Source organism: Musca domestica, unplaced genomic scaffold, assembly GCF_030504385.1.
Source record: "Musca domestica strain aabys unplaced genomic scaffold, Musca_domestica.polishedcontigs.V.1.1 59, whole genome shotgun sequence".
NCBI classification, from domain to species: domain Eukaryota; kingdom Metazoa; phylum Arthropoda; class Insecta; order Diptera; family Muscidae; genus Musca; species Musca domestica.
The window spans coordinates 378,758-403,784 of NW_026712362.1; the positions used below are offsets into that span (position 1 = coordinate 378,758).

General features: G+C 34.6%; 2 protein-coding genes across 7 annotated transcripts in view; one reads left to right on the forward strand and one right to left on the reverse strand.

The window, feature by feature from the left end:
- Window positions 1-25,027, forward strand: part of LOC101890434 (beta-galactosidase) — a 267,558-nt gene that overhangs the window by 233,444 nt on the left and 9,087 nt on the right. The window contains exons 1-3 of one of the 5 annotated variants that reach the window (XM_059129019.1): window positions 18,963-19,020; window positions 24,345-24,391; window positions 24,471-24,734. In XM_059129019.1, coding sequence (XP_058985002.1) covers window positions 24,493-24,734 — 242 coding nt within the window. In that variant the 5' untranslated portion in view covers window positions 18,963-19,020; window positions 24,345-24,391; window positions 24,471-24,492. Of the gene's footprint in view, window positions 1-18,920; window positions 19,021-19,227; window positions 19,419-24,344; window positions 24,392-24,470; window positions 24,735-25,027 lie in introns of those variants that run through there. The other 4 variants (XM_011294843.3, XM_011294842.3, XM_005184992.4 and 1 more) reach the window with 4 other exon arrangements.
- Window positions 1-25,027, reverse strand: part of LOC101891591 (tachykinins) — a 71,988-nt gene that overhangs the window by 15,604 nt on the left and 31,357 nt on the right. The gene's annotated exons all lie outside the window — the stretch shown is intronic.

A 25,027-nucleotide genomic window follows, 5' to 3' on the forward strand; every position in this document is an offset into this window, starting at 1 on the left:
CTTGATTTTTTTTTTATAAAATCCTACATTTGCAACTTCCAAAAAGTAGTGCAAAATTCTTAAAAAAAACCCCACGGTTAGTTGCCGTAGAAGATTATTCGAAATTCTGTAAAAATGTATACTGGAGTTTATAATAGGTGTGTTTCTGAGAGAGTAAGGTAGTTTTATTCTCTTTTGCAAGGAAATTGCGAAAAGTAAACAGACGGTATTCCTGCAGAAGCTTGCAACTAATCAGCTGATTTGTCAAAACAAACCAATTGTCCCCCATTAAAAGAATTAAACGAAAGGAACCATCACCAATTTCACAAGTTTTATAAATAAGAAGAAAATTGATAATAAAATAAAAATATGAGCAATAAAAGGAAGATAGATTTGATGTATTCCGCGGAATCCTTTAAACCTGTTGCTAATGGCATTTGTCCAAAAATGTTGGAAATAGTCTTTTATTTTCTTATTACATATTAATATTTATGTTTTTCACATTTTGTAAAGTTGTTCTCCAAAAACAATTAGTCTTGCTAATTCCAAAACAATATTTTCAAATTAAAATCACAAAAAGAAATAAATAAACAATAGAAAACATCTGATTGAATGGCGATGAAGGAGAAGAAGAAGAGTTGCAAGAGATTGCAAGAAGAAATTTGTCCAGCAAGAATTTGCAAACTCTAACTGAAACAACTGTCAACATTTCTCTCTCCAACCGCTCTCTTTTGCAGAACTTTCGGGTTAACAGACGACTTCCAGTAACAATTTGTAACAATTGTTACAAATTTTAGGGTAACCAGACACACCTAATATTGCAATGTTAACTGGTCTTCGAACTTACACCCATAGAATATTAGACCAATTTCCCCCCAAGAACACCTTCCAACATGTAAATATGTTTTTATGTACCCAACGTATGTTTGCTCAAAAAAAGTAAGAGCCGGCAATTATGAATGCTGAATAAATATTAAGAAATAAAAAAGGGGGACATGGACATTTGACAATATGTTTCGACCAGATCTAATATGCATATGTGTGCGTGTGTGCATGTAGGTTCTGTAAATAGCCGGAACAAAATTATAAGGGCCACAATTATAATAAGCCACATTCATAGGTTAGTTCTAAAAGTAAATCATAACATATCCGTCAGGCAAATCCACATAAACAAGTGTCTGTTTGGAATCAAGGTTTCTTGGCCATTTTGTAAAAAAAAAAAAACACAAACCCGAGAAGAAGCAAATGTTTACCTAGTAGCAATTTTTCCTCGAAAGGATCGGATTTGTGGGGAGTGTTTTTTTTTTCACGCTCCATTCCAAGCAATAAACAATGCTACGTGTTGGCATTTCTGTTTTTTTTTTTTTTTGCAGAGATTGAAAATTGAATCAACAAATATTCATATGGACCACATACAGATATTCTCACCCACATATGTGTGATATGCATACACATATGGATATGCATGCATGTGTGTGTGGGGTGTTGTATTAATACAACATAACACCAGTTTGTTGTGTGTGGGTGAGTGTGTGTTTTGTGTTCTTTGTCCTATTTGTTTAACATTTTGTTTACATATCCGCACTTCTGATGACTGGTTTTGTTTTCTAGGCGTGTTTTTTTTTTGTTCTTCTCGGCAGTCACAACTTTTTCGATTAATTTAAATTTTTGATTTCTTTTACTTTGTCAGGGTTTTTGTTTTGATATGTCAATGGGGTTTGTAAGAGGGTGTGTTGGAGAAAAGTGATGGGATTTTTTTTCAAAGAAGCCTCAATAAAAAATTAATGTAAAACTTAATATTTATGTCGTGGCAAAGAATCGAGAACAAAATTGTAAAAATTATCTTAAAACCAAGTAAAAATACTATAAGTTCGGCCGGGCCGAACTTTGAATACCCTCCACCATTTGGAACGAATTTGGCAATTTTCAAAAAAAAAAAAAAAACAAATAAATAAATAAAATCCTTTAAAAATTCTATTAAAATCTTAAAAATCTCAAATGTAGCCGTCATATTAGGGTCTAAACGTCGACGTGGACCTGCATAGGCAATTTTTGTCATAAGCCATTAAAATATTCAAACAAAAATATTCAAAATATTAAAAAAAAAAAAACAAAATTGTAAAAATTATCTTTAAACCAAGTAAAAATGCTACAATTTCAGCCGGGCCGAACTTTGAATACCCTCCACCATTTGGAACGACTTTGGCAATTTTCAAAAAAAAAAAAAAAAAAAAAAAAAATCCGTTTAAAATTCTATTAAAATCTTAAAAATCTCAAATGTAGTCGTCATATTAGAGTCTAAACGACGACGTGGACCTGCATAGGCAATTTTTGTCATAAGCCATTAAAATATTCAAATGCAAAACTTGAAAAAAAAAATTCGGTGAAAAATGTAGTTAAAATCATCAATATAGGGAGGTACTATTATATGGGGGCTATATCAAAATGTGGAGCTGCACAGACAATTTTCTGTCATAGGCTGCAGCATCCATTACGGACTTCAAATATCAAATTTGAAACAAATCCGATAAATAATTTCGCTAAAACCATCAAAATACCGAATATCGGGAGGTACCTTTATATGGGGAGCTATACGAAGACGTGGACCTGCACAGACAATTTTCTGTCTTAGGATGTAGTATCCATACCGAACTTCAAATATCAAATTTAAAACAATTCCGGTGAATAATGTCGCTAAAATCATCAAAATACCGAATATCGGGAGGTGCCGTTGTATGGGAGCTATACCAAAACGTTGACCTACATGGCCTACATTTTCAATACTAAAAGTCCTGCAGACATAATATACATTTGAGTAAAATTTTATCAATCTACTTCAATTCTTTCGGAAGCTAGAGACCGGCGGACATCGCTAAATCGACATAGAACTTTATGCTGATCAGGAATATATACACTTTGTGGGGGTCTAAAATGTATATTTGGAGGTGTTTTAAAAACGGAATGACAAACTTAATATACCCTCCATGCAATGGTGGAGGGTATAAAAATGTAGAATTTAGTCCCTGGACTGAGTAGAATTTTCAGCAAAACCCGAAATTTTGGACCCCCGGAAGAAAAATCTATTTAACGTCCCTAGCCTTTGATCCTCTGAGGCACTCTTTAAAATGTCTTTACAAAATCTACGACTTGGGCGCCACTATCTTGACCCTTGCATTTTTTCAAAGAAATACTCGGTCTGTTGCCTGGAAATAGTTTCAATTTTTAAACTTCTCGATTATCGCCCTTGGAAGAATAGCTTGGAATCTTGGGTGAGTCATCAAACATTATTTTCAGAAGTCCCTGGTTTGTTTTATTGGAGTAGATGCAAAAATTCTTTTAAAATTCTAAGACCTAGGCTATTCCAAGAGTCACACGATTTAAGGTCTTGGAGAATCATAAAAATCAAAAGTAGGACTTTTACCACCAGATCTTGCCTCGATACAAATATTGGGATGTGCCAAATTTGAAAATAATCGTATGCTCATTTTAAATTCTTTGAGCGTTATGAATATTAACAATTTTGACACGTTGTGGGGGGGGGGGGATACCAGAGGGAGTGGCCCGATATATTCCATTTTCACACCTGATCTTGCCTTGATAGAAATATTGGGATATGCCGAGTTTAAAAGTAATCGGATACTTATTTCGCGTTTTTAAGAGCTTCATTATTATTCAAAATTCTGACCCCTTGAGGGGAAGGTGCCAGAAGGAGTGGGCCGATATATTCCATCTTCACACCTGATCTTGCCTTGATAGAAATATCGGGATGTTCGAAGTTTGAAAAGAATCGGATACTTATCTTCTGTTTTTTTTAAGAGTTTCATTGTTTTTCAAAATTCTGACCAGTTAAGGGGGAGGTTCCAGAAGGAGTGGTCCAATATATTTCATTTGCACACCGGATCTTATGTTGATAGACATACTGGGATGTGTCAAGTTTGAAAAGAATGGAATGTGTATTTTGCATTCTATGAGGGTTATGGGTATTTTGACTCTTTGTGGAAGAGGTACCAGAGGGAGTGTTCCGATATCTACCATCTTCACTAATGCTCTTGAGTTCATAGAAATATTGGGATATGCAAAATTTGAAAAGAATCGGATGTTTATTTTCCATTCTATGATGGTTATGGGTATTTTGTCCCGTTGTGGGCGAAGTACCGGAATGAGTGGCCTGAAATATCTCATCTTCATGCAAGAAATAAGGTTAGATAATCGAACTCTTCTTTAATATTTTATTTGCCTTGTGATTATTCAGAACTTTAACTCCTTCTTGGGTAGGTACTAAAAGGAGTGGTCCGATATTGTCAATTTTTGCAGATATTGTCCATTTATCCATTCTGGCCTAACTCTGATGCAAATATTAGGATTTGCAAAGTTTGCACAAAATTAGATAATTCATTCTTGTTCTTTAAAAAAAAAAAATTCTTTAAAAATTTTTATCTTTTTTGGGAGGTATCAGAACGAGTGCCTTCTACTTCGTCAGAGAAAAGTCTATATCTCAAATCAAGATGCAAACAGAGACCTCAAATTCCAAATTTTGTTCCATCTAGTACATTTCGTACAAACACAGTACGCTTTTTCAAAACAATCTCCATATCTTAACCTCAGGTATTAAATTTCAGGATTTCAGCTCCATCCCTTTATCTTTACCCTTTTCGTACAATTATAGTACGGATTTGCAAATCCGCTACCAGATTTCAACACCACATACAAAAACCTCAATATCAAAATTCGGAATTCCAGCCCTTCGCCCAATACCAGATTTATTACCACTTCGAAGTATGCGTACTATAATTCCCAAATCCACCTCCCTCTCTCAAAACTATATGCAGTGGCCTTCATATCAAATTTGAGGATTCCAGACCTATCCCTTTACTCAATAAAAAAAATGTAGTACAATTCAGCACTTTTCGTACAATACATTTTGGAAACCACCTCCATATGCCCAGGCTAGACATGAACAGCGACCCTAATACCAAATTTCAAATTTCAAGCACTAAATGTTCACCCAATAAGTCGCAAATAAATAAGAGGAGTCGCAAAATATGCATAGTTGGAATTGAAAATTTCCCGGAAAAATCTAAAATGTTTTAATACATTTTAAAATGTAATAATAATAATAAATTTTTAATTTAATTTTTTTAATTTTTGCTTTTTTTAAAAAAAATATAAGAAATAACTAACCTTTGTAAATCGTGAAAATGCTATATAAAAATCTATACTATTATTATTTTTCTTTAATTTCTACCATTCCAAAAAAATTATTCCCCTAACCACAAAGACAAAGCTGTTGATAACTGAACAAAACACATGAAGAGAGCCTGCTTTTATTTTCAATTCCTTAGAAAGCGCAAATGAATTCCACACATAATGCTGAAAAGGTTTCTTGTGACATTCCGATCACATAGCACACGTTGGGTAAATATTAAACAAATCTAAAGTTAAAATGATGATTCCATATTTATGAATCTATTATGAGATGCAGGGCGATGAGTGGATGAATAAGTGGCGGGGGGAATATGTGTAGAATATGTGGAGAACAAAAAAGTGCAAAGTGGGCCATTCATTACTCCAAGAAAGTGTCAAGGATGTCTTACAATTTCATATACAATTGTATGTTACACATACTAACATTCATGGTATGTAAAACATTTAATTGTATGAATTTTATGTTAAAGAATAACTCCCATCTCTGCCATAATCTTTTATAATACTAATTTCCCGAAATTACTTTCTTGTTAACATTTCTTGGCATTAAAGAAAATATTACGTCTTGTCATGTTTTTTTTTTCTCTTCACAAAATACCCGCCAATTTAAATCAAACCAATGAAGATAATAACACCATCTCTCCCTCTCTCAATGTCTTTCACTCCCACTCTGTCATTCTCTCTTCTTTTACATTTTACATCCTTCCCTTTTATTTACATTGTGTCACCATAAATACTATAAATGTTTGTAATATAAAATATTAGAACAGGAAATGCCATCATGATTTTTGCTGCAATGCAATAATAAATACAACAGCAACAACAGTAGCAGCAACAACAGCAACACAATCTATTTACAAGAACTCAAGAGAATGCACAAATTTGCTTAGAGCGGGAGATGGAGAAGTGAGTAAAGAATTTGTACCACAAAACGTGTCTTGTTATTTATGACAAATGACGTTTAAAAAGTAGGTTGTTTGGCTGTTGGTGGAGCAGCAAATATCGACAAAAACAAAAAAAAAACTTGTTGGGTTATCTTTGGTGGGGGGCTATAAACGCTGTGAGAGAGAATAAGTGCAACAGAGGGAAACCTTTTTGGGTGAAATGAAGTTTTTTTTTTAATTTTTTTTCTGTAGGACTTTTTGAGCATTGAAACGGGGATCTTTTAAAGAAAATTTTGAGGAAACCTGGATTTTTAAATAATTTTTTTTCTGAAGGGTTATTAGTGGGTGAAACTTGAATTTATTAAAATACTTTTTTGAAGCACTATCTGTCGTTTTTTGAAGGACTACAGGGTGAGATATAAAACTGCAACAAAGTCAAACGTCATCATTTTTACATCTTTTTTTAATTTTATTAAATGAAAGCAAAAATGTCGGAAATACCATCAAATTTTAGAAAAAGTTTAGATTTATTCGAATTGGTCACCTTTGGCACGAATTAACGGCCAATGAAATGCTGCCCGAATGTTGCTCTGCGGTATTTTGGCCCATTTCCGGCGAAGCGCTTTCTTGAGGTCATCGACACTTTGGTATTTTTTAGTGCCAACCTTGCTTTCCAAAATACTCCAGACACAGCAATCCAAGGGATTGGTATCCGGAGATTTTGTGGCAATTGTGCGCAGGAAATGAAGCGAGGAACCTCATTTTGTAACCAATGTTGGGTGGTGCGGGCTGAGTGCGATGGTGCTGAGTTCTGTTGAAATGTCCAAGGTCAGCGGCCAAAATGTTTGCGTGCCCAAGGCTTTAATACACCCTCCAGAATATTTTCGCTATAAGATTCGGCATTTATTCTGATGCCAGGGTCGATTAATATGAGCGGAGAGCAACCATCGGCTGTTATGGCGGGATTTTGTTTTTGTCCTTGATGGAGTCGTAATTTTTTGAATTTTTACGAAATCTTTGGAAATTCAAGAATTTTGTCTTCGAAGGAGTCATATTTTCTAAATACACGTTTTGTTCCTTTGACAAATTCTTAAAAAATCTACCCTTCATTGTGTTATTAGTCCTCAGAATTTTTTCTTTAAAAGTCCACATTTCATTACCGAATAGTTCCTTAAAATTCATGTTTCATCGCTGAATTGTTCCTTAGAATTTTTTCTTTAAAATCCACATTTCATTGCCGAATTGTTCATAAATAATTAGAAAATGCACGTTTCATTGTCGAATTGTTCCTCAGGAAAAAATGTATGTTCCATTGCCGAATTGTTCATTCGAAATTTAAAAGTACATGTTTCATTGCCGTTTGTTCCCTAACAAAATTTTCTTAGAAATTCAGTTTTCATTTCCGAATTTTTCCTCAGAATATTTTCTTAAAAATTTACGTTTCATTTCCGATTTGTTTCTTAGAAATTTAAAAAAATACACATTTCATTGCCAAATTGTTCCATATGAAATTTTCTTAAAAACTCACTTTTCACGGCTAAATTGTTCTATAGAATTTTTTCCTTAAAAATACACGTTTCATTGCCGAGTTGTTCCACAGACAATTTTTCTTTAGAAATTTATTTCAAAAAATTAACTTTTCATTGCCAAATTGTTTCTAATAATATTTCTTTAAAACCCCACGTTTAGTATTCACATTTTCACTGTGATTTTTTTAAACCACATCCTTCGTTGCATAGCCGAATTGTTTGAATTGAAAATTTTATTGAAAAATCCACGTTTAATTTCCGATTATTCCTCAAAATATTTTCTTAAAAATCCAAATTTCATTGCCGAATGTTTCCATAAAAAAAATTTCTTAAAAATTCACGTTTCATTGCCAAATTGTTCCTAAGAGAGATTTCTTTGAAAACCAACGTTTCGTAGCAAATTTTTTCTTTAGAATTTTTCTTTTCAATAAAAACCCTAGTTTCATGGCCGAATTGTTCCCTAAACAATTTTATTAAAAAATTCACTCTTCATTTCCGAAGTGTTCCTCAAAATATTTTCTTAAAAACTTCAAGTTTCATTGCCGAATTGTTTCTAAGAAATTTATCTTAAAAAATTCACCTTTTATTGCCGAATTGTTCCAAAGAAAATTTTCTTCAAAATTCCCACGTTTCATAGTCAATTTTTTTCTCAGAAATTGTTTTTAAAAGCCCACGTTTCGTTGACGAATTGTTCCGCAAAATTTTTTCATAAAAAAATCACGTGTCAAGGCGAAAATTTCTCAGACAATTTTCTTAAAAATTACATGTTCTTTTTTTGGTCGAATGGTCTTTTAAAATTTTTTGTTAAAAAATTCACGTTCCATAGCCGAATTGTTCCTCAGAATATTTTCCTAAAAAAATCCAGGTTTAATAGCCGAATAGTTCCATAAACGTTTTTCATAAAAAAATCAGCGTTTCATTGCCAAATGGTTTCTTAGAAACTATTCTCATTTTTTTTTAAAGCCATGTTGCATTGCCGAATGGTTTCTGGAAGGAGGTGTAATATTCGTTAAAAATCCTGTTTAAAAAAATCTTCAAAAACCCAATAATGAAAAAGTTATAATTTTTTTTATAAAATTGTGTCCACGACTTTGAAGGAGTCTTAAAATAGGGTTTAAAATTCAAAATTGGAGCCTTGAAAAAATCTTTTAAAAAAGTCCTGGAAACCAAGTTTTGGGACGTTGGGAATCCTATAAAATTCATGTCATCGAGAATTTAGGGACTCGTGGAAAACCATATTTACTTTTCAAAATCCACGATTTGGAGCTTTGAAAAAGTTTTAAAAATTCATTTAAAAAAAAGATTCCATAATTTGAGGTCTTTCAAGAGTCTTAAACGTTAAATTCAATAATACTCGGTATGGGGCCTTGAAAGAGACTGTACGATTTGAGGGCTTAGAAATCATTTCAAAAATCCACTGTTTTGGTCCCTTAAAAATGTTGGGGCTTTGAAAGGGTTTTTTACATTATGAAAAAGTCCCAAATGGATGGGGTGCTCTGCCTTGCTCCTGCAGGTTGGATTTTTTTTTTTGCCACAAATAAAATTTATTACCACCACTTATTTTGCATAAATGCCAACATGACACAGTGGCTGCGTGCATTGGCACCTGCAGCCGCCATAAACATACAAATTGAAATTGATTTATCGGCGACAGCATCAACGGCATATCTCCCCCTCTCCACCTCCCATCCATCCCATCATCATATTGAACATTTAGAGAGAACGGCGCAAATGTTTGAAGTTCTTAAACTTAAGTGAAGTGAATACAAGAGTAAGAGAGTGAAGTGAATACAAGAGCAAGAGTTGTCCTATATAGCTCCCAGCATCCTACCCGCCCGGTCGATCATTCTTCCATACCACCAGTAGTCGTCGACTATCAATCAGTCAGTCATCCAGCCAACCAGCCAGTCATACATTCACCAATTTATTTTTCCAGCCATTCCATTCAATCTACATAAAGTTTAGCAATTGAAAAAATTGACATGGCGACAATTCAATTCAATTTGAATCAATAATCAACAGGTTGTGGTTGTTGTCGTTTTTGTTGCTGTTGTGGTCGCCAACGATCTTATGTTTATCTTCAAGAGACAAAGTAAGGCAGATGAACTACATGAGAGCATCTTACGGTGAAATATTTTAAAATTTTAAGTCTGGTAAATATTTATATTTGTCATATTCGATGATGACATTTTGCAGTGAAACGAAATGAAATTTCAATATTTATTTTTTAAAATGATGACCGTTGGAACGGTAAGACTCAAAACAGAAAAAAAAACTCACGAGTAGGTTCACCAAAAAATTCTCATTAAAAACCATGTATCATAGAGGCTGTTCCTCAGAAATTCCTATTAAAAAAATCATGTTCCATTGCCGAGCTGTTCCCCAAAAAAATTTTTAGAATTGTCCCTTCAAAAAATCTTCGTAGAAATTCACATTTCATTGCTGAAGTGTTTCTCAGAAATGTTTTCAAGTGTTGCATGTTCATGTTTCATTTCCAAATTGTCCCTCAGAAAATTTACTTTTAAAAATCCACATTTTCTTAAAATAGTCACGTTTCATTTCCGAAGTGTTCCTCAGATTTTTTTTTAAGAAAACCATGTTTCATTGGCGATGTGTTCCTCAGAAAAAATTAAAAAAAAAACAAATTTCATGTCCGGATGGTCCCTTCAAAAATGTTATTAGAAAATTCACGTTTCATTATCGAAGAGTTCCTCAGAATTTTTTTAAGAAAAGCCTGTTTCAATGCCGATGTGTTCCTCACAAACAATTAAAAAACTAATTTCATGTCCGGATGGTCGCTTCGAAAATGTTTTTAGAAAATTCACGTTTTATTACCTCCGAAAAATCACGTTTCATTACCAAAGTGTTCCTCAGAGAATTTTTAAAAATATCTAAATTTCATTGCCGAATTGTATCTTAGAAAAATTTCTTTAAAAAAATCCACATTTAGTGGCCGAAAGATCCCTCCGAAAACGTTCTTAAATAAGTCACGTTTCATTGCCGAAGTGTTCCACAGAAATTCTTATTGAATATACATGTTCCATTGTCGATTTGTCCCTCAGAAAATTTTCTTAAAAAATCCACATTACACTTCTTTACGAAAAGGCTTAGAAAATTTAGTTTCATTGCCGAAATGTTCCTTAGACAATTTTATTTAAAAATTGCACGTTTTATTGCCGAATTGTCCCTCAGAAAAATGACTTAAGAAATCCATGAAAAATGACTTAAGAAATTATGTCCGGATGGATGGTACTCCTAAAATTTTCTTAAAAAAAGTCACGTTTCATTGCCGAAGTGTTCCTCATAGAATTTTATTAAGAAATCCAAGTTCCATTGCCGAATTGTACCTCACATTTTTTTAAATCCACATTTCATTTCCCCTAGGATGATCCGTCCGAAAATGTTCTTTAGAAAGTCATGTTTCATTGCTGAAGTGTTCCTCTGAAAATGTTATTAAAAATGCCATGTCTCATTGCCGAATTGTGTCTCAGAAAAAAATTATTAAAAAAACACAGTTAATGGCCGGATGGTCCCTCCGAAAACGTTCTTAAAATTGTCACGTTTCATCGCCGAAGTGTTCCACAGAAATTCTAATTGAAAATTCATGTTCCATTGCCGATTTATCCCTCAGAAATATTTCTTAAAAAATCAACATTTCATATCTTTACGAAAATATTAAGAAAATCCACGTTTCATTGCCGAAGTGTTCCTCAGAAATTCTTATTAAAAAATCCATGTTTCATTGCCGAATTTTGCATCAGAAAAAAATCTTAAAAAATTCACATTTCATCTCCGGATAGTCCCTTCGAAACTATCTAAAAATAGTTAAGTTTCATTGCCGAATTGTTTTTCAGAAAATTTGATTAAAAAAACCATGTTTCATTGCCGAAATTGTGCCTCAGAAAAATGTCTTTAAAAAAGTCCACATTCCATCTTCGTTCCTTTGAAAATATTCTTAAAATATTCAAGATTCATCGTCGATGTTTTCCACAGAAAATGTGATTAAAAAACCCATGTTTCATTGCCGAATTGTGCCTTAGAAAAATTTCTTAAAAAATCCAAATTTCATGGCCAGATGATTCTTTAGATACTTTTCTTTAAAAAGTCACATTTCATTGCCGATGTGTTCCTCAGAATTTTTTTTTAGAAAACCATGTTTCATTGTCAATATCTTCCTCATATTTTTTTAAATCCACATCTTATGTCCGAATGGACCTTACGAATATGTTTAGAAAATTCACGTTTCATTACCGAAGTGTTTCTCAGAAAATTTTATTAAGAAATCCATGTTTCAGAAAATCTTAAAAAAATCCACATCTTATGTCCGAATGGTCCCTTCGAAAATGTTCTTAGAAAATGCACGTTTCGTTGCCGATGTGTTCCTTATAGATTTTTTTTTGAGAAATTCATGTTTCATTGTCGAATTGTGCCTCAAAAATTTTAAAAAAAATCATATTTCATGTCAGACCATGTTCTTAAAAAAACATGTTTCTTTGCCGAATCGTTCCTTAAAATTTTTTTCTTGAAATACCCAGGTTTCGTTGCCAAATTGTGTCAAAAAAATTCTTAAAAATCTACTTTTCATGGCCGGATGGTCCCACCTAAATTGTTTTTACAAAATGTCACGTTTCATTGCCGAAGTGTTCCTTATAGATTTTTTAAGAAATCCATATTTTATTGTCAAATTGTGCCTAAGAAAATTTTCTTAAAAAATTCACATTTCATGCCCGGCTCATTCCAAAATTTTTTTTTGCCGAAGTGTTCCTCAGAAATTCTTATTAAAAATTCCAAATTGTTCCATTGCCGAGTTGTTCCTCAGAAAAATGGATTAAGAACTCCACAATTGCATGTCCGGATGGTTCCTACGAATTTGTTCCTAATAAGTCACCTTTGATTGCTGAAGTGTTTCTCAGAAAATTTCACTAAAGACTCCATGTTTCATTGCCGAATTGTGTATCAGAAAAATGTCTTAAGAAATCCATAAGATCATGTCCGGATGGTCCGTCCTAAAATATTCGTAAAAAAGTCGCACTTCATTGCTGAAGTGTTCCTCAGAAAATTTAATTAAAAATGCATGTTTCATTGCCGAAGTGTCCCTCAGTATATTTCTTAAAAAACTCCACATTTCATGTGCGGATGGAAGATGTCTCCAAAATGTATTCCTCAGAAAATTTCATAAAAAAATCCATGTTTCATTGCCGAATTGTGCCTCAGAAAAATGCTATAAGAAATCCAAATTTCATGTCCGGATAGATAGCCCTCCAAAAATGTTCTTAAAAAGTAACGTTTTTTTTACCGAAGTGTTCCTCAGAAATTCTTATTAAAAATCCATGTTCCATTACCGACTTGTTCCTCAGAAATATGTCATAAAAAAATCGCATTTCATATTCTGACGGTCCCTCCGAAAATGTTTTTTTTCCAAAGAAGTCACGTTTCATTGCCGAAATATTCCTCAGAAAATTTCATAAAAAATTGATGTATCACTGCCGAATTGTTTCTCAACAATTTTTCTTTAAATATGCATGTTTCATTGCCGAATTGTGTCGAAAAAAAAATTCTTAAAAATCTACTTTTCATGGCCGGATGGTCCCACCTAAGTTGTTTTACAAAATGTCACGTTTCATTGCCGAAGTGTTCCTCATTGATTTTTTTTTAAGAAATCCATGTTTCATTGTCGAATTGTGCCTAAGAAATTTTTCTTAAAAAATTCACATTTCATGTCCGACTCGTTCCGAAAATTTTTATTGCCGAAGTGTTTCTCAGAAAAATGGATTATGAAATCTACAATTGCATGACCGTATGGTTCCTCGGAAATTATTCTTAAAAAGGTCACTTTTAAGTGCCGAATTATTCCTCAAAGAATTGTATTAAGAAATTCATGTTTCATTGCCGAATTGTGCCTCAGAAAAAAGTACACAATGTCTTGTACGGATGGTCCCTCCGAAAATTTTCTTAAAAAAAATCACGATTAATTGCCGAAATATTTGTCTGATTTTTTTGTGTCCATGTTTCATTGCCAAATTGTCCCTCAGAAAAATTTCTAAGAAAATCCACTCCGAAATTATTCTCAAAAAAGTCATGTTTAATTGCCGAAGTATTCCTTAGAAAATTTTATACAAAAATCAATGATTCATTCGAATTGTGCCTCTTTCTTTCTTTTTCTTACAAATCCATATTTCATATCCGAAAATGTTTTTAAAAAAGTCATGTTTCATTGCTGAATTGTTCCTCAAAAATGTTTCTTTAAATATCCCTGTATCATTGCCGAATTGTGTCAAAAAAATTTTTAAGAAATCCACTTTTTATGGCTTGATGGTCCCACCTAAATTGTTTTTACAAAAAGTCACGTTTCATTGCCGAAATGTTCCTCAGAAAATTTTACTAAAAAATCCATTTTTCATTGCCCTCAGAAAAATATTTTAATAAATCCTTAAAACTGCAACGTTTTATTGCCGAAGTGTTCCTCAGAAATTCTTTAGAATATTTAGAAAAATTAGAAAATCTTTTTTCCATTGCCGAGTTGTTCCTCAGTTTTTTAACATATTTCATATCCGGGTGGTCCCTCCAAAAATTCGAACCTTTTCTAAAATATTTCCAAAAAAATGTTAAAAACTCGTTCCATTAAAATTATTTCCGTTCACCATTTTTTCACACAATTGCATTTAAATCTTCCCCTCCCATTCCAATGCCCCTGCTTAACCATTTAGGCGAATTGTTTTTTTATTCGAACAAATTAACCAACCATATATGGATAGTCCATGATAAGCTGGATGGATGAGTGGCACAATTGGCTGGCTGGATGGATGGATGGATGAGTAGTTCACATCACATCATATTGTATTTCATTTCATAGCCTATTTACGGCCCATTCAATACTCGGCTAATTACGAATCGACGATGCTGTGCAAATGGGAAAAACATTTTGAGACAAATAAATTGAACGAAATTTTCTCTGTTGCCAGTTTTAAATTAAAAATTGGATTCAATTAAAATGTCGGCCAACATGGAACACTTTGTAACACAGATAGTTGCGGGGGAAAAAAATTACTGAATATTGTAATGCAGAAATGTAGGAAGTATACATTGGGGTGGAACGAAAAGGAAATAATTTATGAAATAATTAAAAAAAAATCACCAGGTCTTTCAAAAAATATTACAAAAATATCTCGGCTGAGAAAATATCTCGGCTGAAGCACGAATCTTGAAATTTTGGGTAAGAGTCACTCTTGATTTTTCGAAATTCGTAGTAGCACCGTAGCACCGTACGAAAAGTATTAAAAGGTACCCATTGTATTTGAAGAAGCAGTAGAGTTAGAATTCTTAAATGTGAATTGAGGGTCACTGATGGAATACATGGGTTTCGGACTATAAGTGTACGAAAAGTACTAAAATGTACTAAAATTTGTACAATTTGAATTTTTGGTGAACAAAAAATTCCGAATTTTAGAATTTTGATTGCTATTGCATGCTAGGATTGAGGAATGTAGATAGTTTTGGAAATTCGTACTTATGTGTACCCCATGGTACTAAATTTGGTACAATTTAATTTTTGGTAGAACCAATGGAGTTGGAATCCTGAAATTTTGGAAATGACATTACTATTGCATTATGGAACTGAGGAATGAAGGTAGTTTTGGAAATTCGTACAAATGAGTACTAAATGCTACTTAGTTTGGTACAATTTAAAATTTGGGAGAACCAATAGGGTTAAAATCCTGAAATTTAGAATTAAGAAGACTATTGCATTCTAGAACTGAGGAATGTAGGTAGTTTTGGAAATTCGTACGTATGTGTACTAGATGGTACTAAATTTGGTCCAAAGTGGAATTGTGATGAACCGATAGATCTGGAATTCTGAAATTTGAAAATAAAATTACTATTGCATTCTAGGACTAAGTGATGTTGGCAGTTTGTAAATTCGTACTCACGTGTACTAAATGGTACTAAATTTGGTAAAAAGTGGAATTACGATGATCCGATGAAGCTGGATTTCTGAAATTTGGAATGAGGGTCACTGGTGAAGTGCAGGATAGGTGTATTAAAGGTTTTTTAGAAATTCCCACCATAAGTATATGAAAAGTACTAAAATGTACTATATTTGGTGGACGGCTAGTACTAAAAACTTCAAATTTGGAATTGGAATCAAGGTTGAGGAGTATAATCGATGTAAGGAGGTAGTTTTGGAAGTGTGTACTCAAATTTAGTGCAATTTGAATTTGGATGAACAGATGGACCTGGAATGTTGAAATTTTAAATTACTGGTGGAGTGTAGGTTATGATTGGGTTATGGTGGAAGTTTAGTACTTATGTGCCCGAAATCGTACTAAATTTTGTACAATTTCATATCAAATTTAGAAATATGATTACTATTGCATTCTAGGACTGAAAAATGTAGGTAGTTTTGGAAATTCGTACTTTTGTATATTAAATGGTACTTAATTTGGTACAATTTGAATTTTAGCAGGACCAATAAAGTGGGAATCCTAAAATTTAGAAATAAAATTACTATTGCATTATGGGAGTGAGAAATGTAGGTAGTTTTGGAAATTTATACTTATGTGTAATAAATGGTACTAAATTTGGTACAATTTAAAATTTAAGTTGAACCGGTAGCGTTGGAACCCAGATATTTTAAAATAAGATTTCTATGGACGACTGTAGGATGTAGGTAGTTTTGGAAATTCGTACTTGAGTGTACTAAATGGTACTAAATTTGGGTTTGAGTGAACCAATAGATATGGTATCCTAAAAATTGGAAACAATATTATTGTCGGAGTGTAGGATTGGGATATGACGGTAGTTTTGGAAATTTGTACTTATATGTACTAAAGTGTACTATAATATTACAATTTGTATTTGGGCGAACTAGCAGGGGTGGAATCCAAAAAATTGGAATTGGGATTATTGTTGGAGCGTGGAATTGGGGTATTTTGAAAGCTTTGGAAATTCGTACTTATCTACTAAATACTAAATAGTACTAAATTTGGTACAAATTGGAATCGGGATGGTGGAGATGGAATTCTGAAATTTGGAATAAGAGTCACTGATGGTGTGCAGGATAGATGTATCAAAGTTTTTTTTTGGAAATTCGAACTTTAAGTTTACGAAAAGTTCTAAAATGGTACTAAACTTGTAAAATGGTACCCTTTGGAATTATGCGATCGTTTAGAGCTAATAACTGGAAACTTGGTATGATTCTCATAAATTTCATGATCATGATTTTGGTGGTTTTGGAAATTTGTACCAAGAATGCGTACTGTACTATATGGTACCATATTTTTTTACAATTCCGGAAGAAGTTACAATGAACGGAAGAAGTTGTTAATTTGAAATTTTGGATTTTTTTTTGGCTCCTGTTGGTAGTAGGTTTGTAATGGAGGCTTTAGAAATGTGTCCTACAAATGTACGAAAAGTACTAAAATGGTACCATTTGTAATTATGTGAAAGGTGGTGTTGGAAATGTGTACTACGCGTACACGAAAATAACTTAATAGTACTACAGGGTGTAATAAAAAAAACTGCAACAAAGTCATACGCCAGAATTTTCACGTTATTTTTTAAATTTTTTTAATGGAAGCAAAAAATGTCGGAAATGGCATCAAATTTTAGAATAAGTTTAGATTTGTACGAATTGTTCACCTTTGGCACGAATTATGGCCTTCAAACGGCCAAGGAAACCGTCACACGCTGCCCGAATGTTGCTCTGCGGTGTTTTGGTCCATTCCCGGAGAGGCGCTTGCTTGATGTGATCGACACTTTGCTATTTTTTAGTGCCAACCTTGTTTTTCAAAATACTCCAGACACAATAGTCCAACGGATTGTTATCCGGAGATTTTGCGCTGGCCATTGTACGCTGGAAATGAAGCGAGGAACCTCATTTTGTAATCATTCTTGGGTGACGCGTGCTGAGTGCGATGATGCTGAGTCCCTGTTGGAATGTTCAAGGTTTGCATGCCCAAGGCTTTAATACACCTTCCAGAATATTTTCGCGATAATATTCGGCATTTATTCTGATGCCACGGTCGATTAATATGAGTGGAGTGGCGACCATCGGCTATTATGGCGGTCCACACCATCACCATGGCCGGCGTTTGAGTTCTGGTGGCCAACCGAAGGTACACATTTTCAGCTGACCTCTTTGGCAAGTAAACACGATCGTTTTGTTTGTTTACAAACTGCTGGCCAACGAATGTTTTCGGAATGTCATCGAAAAAAAACAAATTCGGTAGTTCGCCACTTTTGGCCAAGCGAAGCAACCATTTGGCTCTTTTGAGTCTATTTTCTTTCTGTTGCGGTGTAAGTTCTTGCACTTTTTGGAATTTCAATGGCTTTACCTTGAGCTCATTTTTCAATAATTGCCGAATGGAATATTACGATATGTTTAGCTCACGAGCCATTTTCGTCCACTGCGACGAGGGTTTCGATCGCTTTGGGTCGCTTTTTTACTTTTCGAACCATTTCTGCTGATGTTGCTGTTTTCTTCCGTCCACTTCCTTGACGTCGGGCTACGCGACCAGTATCACGGTAACGAGCGATGGTACGAGACACAAAAAGATTTACTCAGATTTAAATGCTGGAGTGCTCTAACGATAGCCACTTGTGGGTTTCCAGCCAAATATAAAGAAATCCCACTATCACCCTTGAATTCCATCACGAATAACTTTTTTTCTTAAAAATTCTCGCCAAAATGCTTTTGTAGGCTGGTAAACAATGTAATGAGCTATCACTGGAATAATTTTAAAAGCTGTCGGACGAGTGGCTTAGAAATGATAGCAGTCTGAATTTGGTTGCGATTTTTTCGCGTTTTTTTTTTTGCGTTTTTCTTGAAAACGCCAATACACGTGTCTTCTTTTTTAGCTCTATTTTCATAATCTGCTGGATTTTCCCCGTAATTACATTTTATGTTCACCATGTTATCAATTTATGTCCACATTTAGTACCAGCCCTTATCGAAAGATACTCCCTGATTGCGAGGGCCTCCCATTGTCACATACTTCCATTACCAAGTGTAACTGTTAGAACTGTATCCAAGTTTTTTGTTTTGTTTTGTCTTTTTTTTTTAGTGGTATGAGAATACAATTTACTGTTCGAATGTTTCTTGTTTTTGTTGTTGTTGTATGTTTTTTTCTGTCTCTGTTTGGATAATTAAAGCCATGACATGTTCTCAAATTTCTGTCATGCAAGCGCAAGCGGAGAGACAATCAAGCGCCGGTAAAATGTAAATATTTTTATGAATTTAACAGCAGTTACGATCGAACTGTCCGATCGTACGGTTCGAAGTTGTCGGTATTCGGAAAGTTTAAATTCTCTTCTTTTTGGATTTTTTGTTTTTGATTGGCATTCAGTGACGATAAACATCAGGAAAAGAAAACCGTCATCCCGTCAAACTAGCGTCACCGCTAGAAAACTTAGTTTTTTTCTTGGTGTGTGTGTGTGTTCTTAAATATTTCCCCATTCACAAGAAAAAAACAAAAAATAATGTAAAAAAACAGAAGTGGAAAATAGAAGAGGGAGAGAGGGGTGTTTTTTTGTGAATCCGTGACATAACTGAATTTTTGAAAACTCAAAAAAAAAAGAATAAAAAAAATATTTTTTTTTTGGTGAAGTGACCAATTGATTGATTGACTCAAAAACGTTCTCTAGAGAATTTATTGGCTTTTTCTTTTCTTCGACATATTCTGTGCCATTTTCTTTGAATTTGGAACTACTCGCCATAATTGGACGGAGGCACGTCTGTGCTATTTCCTTATTTTCTACAGCTGAAAAGTTGGAAGAAATTGAGGCGAAAAAGAAAGTGATTCCAACCAAATTTTAATAACCGGTAAGATTTTTTTTTCAGATTTTGATTCAGAATTCTTTAGAAAGATATTATTTCCTAGGGAAGGTCTCCGATCTGTCTTCTTTCTGTCTTCTAAGTAGAACATTTTATAAACAAACCCAATTCTGTTTTCAATTATCAAAAAAACAAATCATTAAATTTAGGAATCCCCCACTGTGTCCCACTTTTTTCAGCGCGGATTTTGTTTAGCCACATGCGGTTTGCTTTTTAATAGAGTATCTGCCTTAATTAACCATTTCATTTTGTTAATTGTATTTTTTTTTTTTTGGAAATTTGGGTCATAGAATTTTTGGGGGGTTCAAAACTCTGATAAATAATTTTAGGTAATTATCCATTTAACACCAGGGTTAATTGAATTCAAATACAAAGCATTCAATTTTTAGAAGAAGAAAAAAAAACATGTAATAAAAAACAGCTAAGTTAGGTCGGGCCGAACTTTGAATACCCTCCATCATTTTGAAGGAATTTGAAAATTTTCAAAAAAAAAAAAAAAAAAAAAAAAAAATCCGTAAAAATTACCTCTGAAATGAAACCCTTTATCTAGGGCTGAAAAAAATTCATAAGTAATTTTTTTTCATAGGCTGTAGAACCCATTACGAACTCCATTTATGAAATCTGAAACAATTCTGGTGAATAATACCGCTAAAATTTTCAAAATACCGAATATAGGGAGGTACCATTATATGGGGGCTGTACGAAGACGTAGACCAGCACAAATAATTTTCTGCCATAGGCTGTAGTATCCCTTACGAACTTCAAATACCAAATTTGAAACAATTCCGATGAATAATGCCACTAACCTCATCAAAATACCGAATATCAGGAGGTTATATGGGGGCTACACAAAGACGTGAAGTGCACAAATAATTTTCTGCCATAGGCTGTGGTATGCATTGCGAACTTCAAATACCAAATTTGAAAGAACTCCGGTGAATAATGTAGCTACAATCATCAAAATACCGAATATCGGGAGATACCCTTATATGGGGGCTATACAAAGACGTGGACCAGCACAGACAATTTCCTGTCATAGGCTGTAATATCCATTACGAACTTCAAGTACCAAATTTGAAACAATTCCGGTGAATTATGTCGCTAAAGTCATCAAAATACCGAATATCGGGAGGTACCCTTATATGGGGACTATACTAAGACGTGGGCCTGCACAGACAATTTTCTGTTTTAGGCTGCAGTATCCATTACGAACTTCAAATACCAAATTTGAAAAAATTCTGGTGTATAATGTCGCTAAAATAATCAAAATACCGAATATCGGGAGGTACCCTTATATGGGGGCTATACGAAGACGTGGACCTGCACAGACAATTTCCTGTCATAGGCTGTAATATCCATTACGAACTTCAAATACCAAATTTGAAGCAATTCCGGTGAATAATGTCGCCAAAATCATCAAACTACCGAATATTGGGAGGTACCCTTATATGGGGGCTATACGAAGACTTGGAACTGCATAGACAATTTTCGGTCATGGGCTGTAGTATCCATTACGAACTTCAAATACCAAATTTGCAGCAATTTCGGTGAATTATGTTGCTAAAATCATCAAAATACCGAATATCGGGGTGTGCCGTTATATGGGAGATATACGAAGACCTGAACCTGCACAAAAAATTTTCAGTTATAGGCTCTAATATCCATTGCGAACTTCAAATACCAAATTTGCAGCAATTCCGGTGAATAATGTCGCCAAATTCATCAAAATACTGAAAATAGGGAGGTTCGTATATATATGGGGGCTATACGAAGACTTGGAACTGCACAGTCAATTTTCTGTCATAGGCTGCAATATCTATTTCCAACTTCAAATACCAATTTGAAACAATTCCAGTGAATAATACCGCTAAAATCATCAAAATTCCGAAAATAGGGAGGTATGGGGGCTATACCAAAACGTGGACCTACATGGACCATTTTCAATACCAAAAGTCCTGTAGAAATAATATACATTTGAGTACCATCACTCGTTACAGTGATACTGGTAGCGTAGCCTGACATCAAGGAAGTGGAAGTGGACGGAAGAAAACAGCAACATCAGCAGAAATGGTTTGAAAGGAAAAGAAGCGACTTGATCGAAACCCGCGTCACAGTGACCGAAAAATGGCTCGTGAGCTGAACATATCGCAATATTCCATTCGGCAAATATTATATGAGCTCGGGGTAAAGCCATTGAAATTGCAAAAAGTGCAAGAACTTATACCACAACAGAAAGAAAATAGACTCAAGAGGGCTATAGAGTTGCTTCGCTTTGCCGAAAGTTGCGAACTTCTGAATTTGGTTTTCTCCGATGAGAAAACATTCGATGTCCAGCAGTTTGTAAGCAACAACAAAACAAAATGATCGTGTTTACTTGCCAAAGAGGTCAGCTGAAATTGGGCACCTTCGTTTGGCTACCAGAACTCAAGCGCCGGCCTGGTGATGGTATGGGCCGCCATAACAGCCGATGATCGCTCTCCGCTCGTATTAATCGACCGTTGCATCAGAATAAATGCCGAATATTATTGCGAAAATATTTTGGAGGGTGTATTAAAGCCTTGGGCAAACATTTTGGCCGCAGACCTTGGACATTCCAACAGAACACAGCACCATCGCACTCAGCACACGCCACCCAAGAATGGTTACAAAATGAGGTTCCTCGCTTCATTTGAAGCGCACAATGGCAACCAAAATCTGCGGATACCAATCCGTTGAACTATTGTGTCTGGAGTATTTTGAAAAGCAAGGTTGGCACTAAAAATACCAAAGTGTCGATCACCTCAAGCAAGCGCTTCGCCGGGAATGGGCCAAAATACCGCAGAGCAACATTCAGGCAGCATGCGACTTTTTCATTGGCCGTTTGAAGGCCATAATATGTGCAAAAGGTGACCAATTCGAACAAATCTAAACTTATTCCAAAATTTGATGCCGTTTCCGACATTTTTATACCTTCCACCCTGGAAAAGGTATGTTAACTTTGTCATTCCGTTTGTAACATCCTTAAATATTCGTCGTAGACCCCATAAAGTATATATATTCATAATCAGCATAAAATTTTAAGTCGATTTAACGATGTCCGTCTGTCTGTCTGTCCATCTGTCTGTCCGTCTGTATGTTGAAATCACGATACAGCCCATATTATTTGAAGTAGAGCGCCAAAATTTTGGCAGAGCAATGTGTATTGTGTCCAGGATGGTTGGTATTGAAAATGAGATATATCGGTCCACGTTCTGGTATAGTCCCCATATAACGGTACCTCCCGATATTCGGTATTTTGATGGTTTTTGCCACATTTTTTCACGGATTTGTCTGAAAATTGGTATTTGTAGGTCATAATGGGTCCCTGTGCGTGTGGCAAAACATTGTATGTATAGGTCCACGTTTTGGTATAACCCCCATATAACGGTACCTCCCGATATTCGGTATTTTAATTTTTTTGCCACATTTTTTTCACGGATTTGTCTAAAAATTGGTAATTGTTGGTCATAATGGGTTCCAGCTCCGGTGGCGAAACATTGTATGGCATAACCCCCATATAACTGTACCTCCCGATATTCGGTATTTTAATTTTTTTGCCACATTTTTTCACGGATTTGTCTGAAAATTTGTATTTGTTGGTCATAATGGGTCCTAGTTCGTGTGGCGAAACATTATATGTATAGGTCCACGTTTTGATATAGTCCCCATGTAAGGGTACCTCCCGATATTCGGTATTTTGATGGTTGTTGCCACATTTTTTCACGGATTTGTCAGAAAATTGATATTTGTTGGTCATAATGGGTTCCAGCTTCGGTGGCGAAACATTGCATGTATGGGTCCATGATTTGGTATAGTCCCCATATAACGGTACCTCCTGATATTTGGCATTTAATGGTTTTTGCCACATTTCTTCTAATGTTTCCATTACCCTAAGGTGGAGGGTATTAAGAGTTTGGCCCGGCCGATGCTTTTTTACTTATTTGGTTTCATTCCATAAAATTTAAAAAATGTAAAAATTATGGCGTTTGACTTTGTTGCAGTTTTCTTATCTCACCCTTTATAGTACATTTTAGTACTTTTCGTACACCTACAGTGCGAATTTCCAAAAATCCTTTGGTACATTTATCATACACTCCACCAGTGACCCTCATTCCAAATTTAAGATTTTTAGTTCTACTTCTTCCTCAAATACAAAGGGTATCATATTTAGTATTTTTAAATACTTTTCGTACCGTTGTAGGACCAATTTCCAAAAACCCCTTCGGACTCAGAGCGACCCTCACCCCAAATTTCAAGATTCCATCATCAGCCGTTTCGTCTGGGCGTCTCCGTCAATTACTTTTTTATTAATAGACAAATATTTTGTTATTAATACCCCACTGTGCCCCAGAGTCCACCACCTCCAATTGTACAATGTGCCTGTGTTTTGACAATTGGTCATGAACTTGACATATTGCAAGCCGGCAACCGCATTCGCAACTGCTGTTGTTTATCCATTATCGGGCGATAAAACAGCGGCAAAGTGTCTGTTTGTTTGTCTGTCTGGCAATTTAATTGTGTGGATTCTAAGCAATTGAAATAATCGCATCTATCCATTCATCGAGAATAAGTGTTAGAATATATTTTGTAAATTGCGTAAATGGATGATGGCAAAGCCCAAGAGAGCCGAGAAAAGAATTCTGAAAATAAGTCGTCAACGATTCTGAGACACAATGTGGAACAATGAAAAAGAAAACTTGCAACCAAACGAGGCATCATCATCGTAGATATCAAAATTGAAAGAAAGAAAAAAAATTCTTGTTCCGAGCTTCCGTATCCGCATTTCAATTTCTTTGGCAAAAAAAAAAGAGCATAATAAATAAATAATACGCTGACCGCAAAGTTAAATATATCTTAAATTATTTAATTTGTTTTTTTTTTTTTGTATAAAAATAGCGGGAATATTTGCAATTTATTTTAGTTGTGTTTTCTCAGCCAGCGAAGTGAGTAATGGCGAAAGTTTTTCCTTTTTTTGTAAATTTCAAACAATTGTTTTATTCTGTCCATTCTTGTATTTTACAGGACATCGAGGACAAGGATTAAAATGCATCGCACCACACTGCATGCTGCACTGCTGATTGTTGCTGCTGTGATTTTGAGTCATGCCACCAATCAGGTGACAGCCAAACGCACCTTTGAAGTTGACTGGGCCAACGATCGTTTTCTAAAAGATGGCAAACCCTTCCGTTTCATTGCCGGTTCGTTTCATTATTTCCGCTCGCATCCGGATACCTGGCAAAGGAAATTGCGTACAATGCGTGCAGCTGGTTTAAATGCTGTTACAACGTAAGTTCAAGGCTTAAATGCCAGTAATCCTTTTATGCAGAAAAAATGAGTGGGAGAGGAAGAGTGGGAATACAAAGCGAGAGAGAGAGAGAGAGAAAAAGAAAGTGGTATGTGAATTCACATAACACATGTGTGTATATACCCATTAGGGAAAGGAACTAGTTGGGTGTTTAAAGGGATTCTTATGTGCTAAAAGCGATATTTTTATGGAGGACCCATGGATGTTTTTTAAATTATTTCCGAAGAAGCTATGAGGAAGCTATTTTCGAAAATATTGCTTAAGAGAATTAACA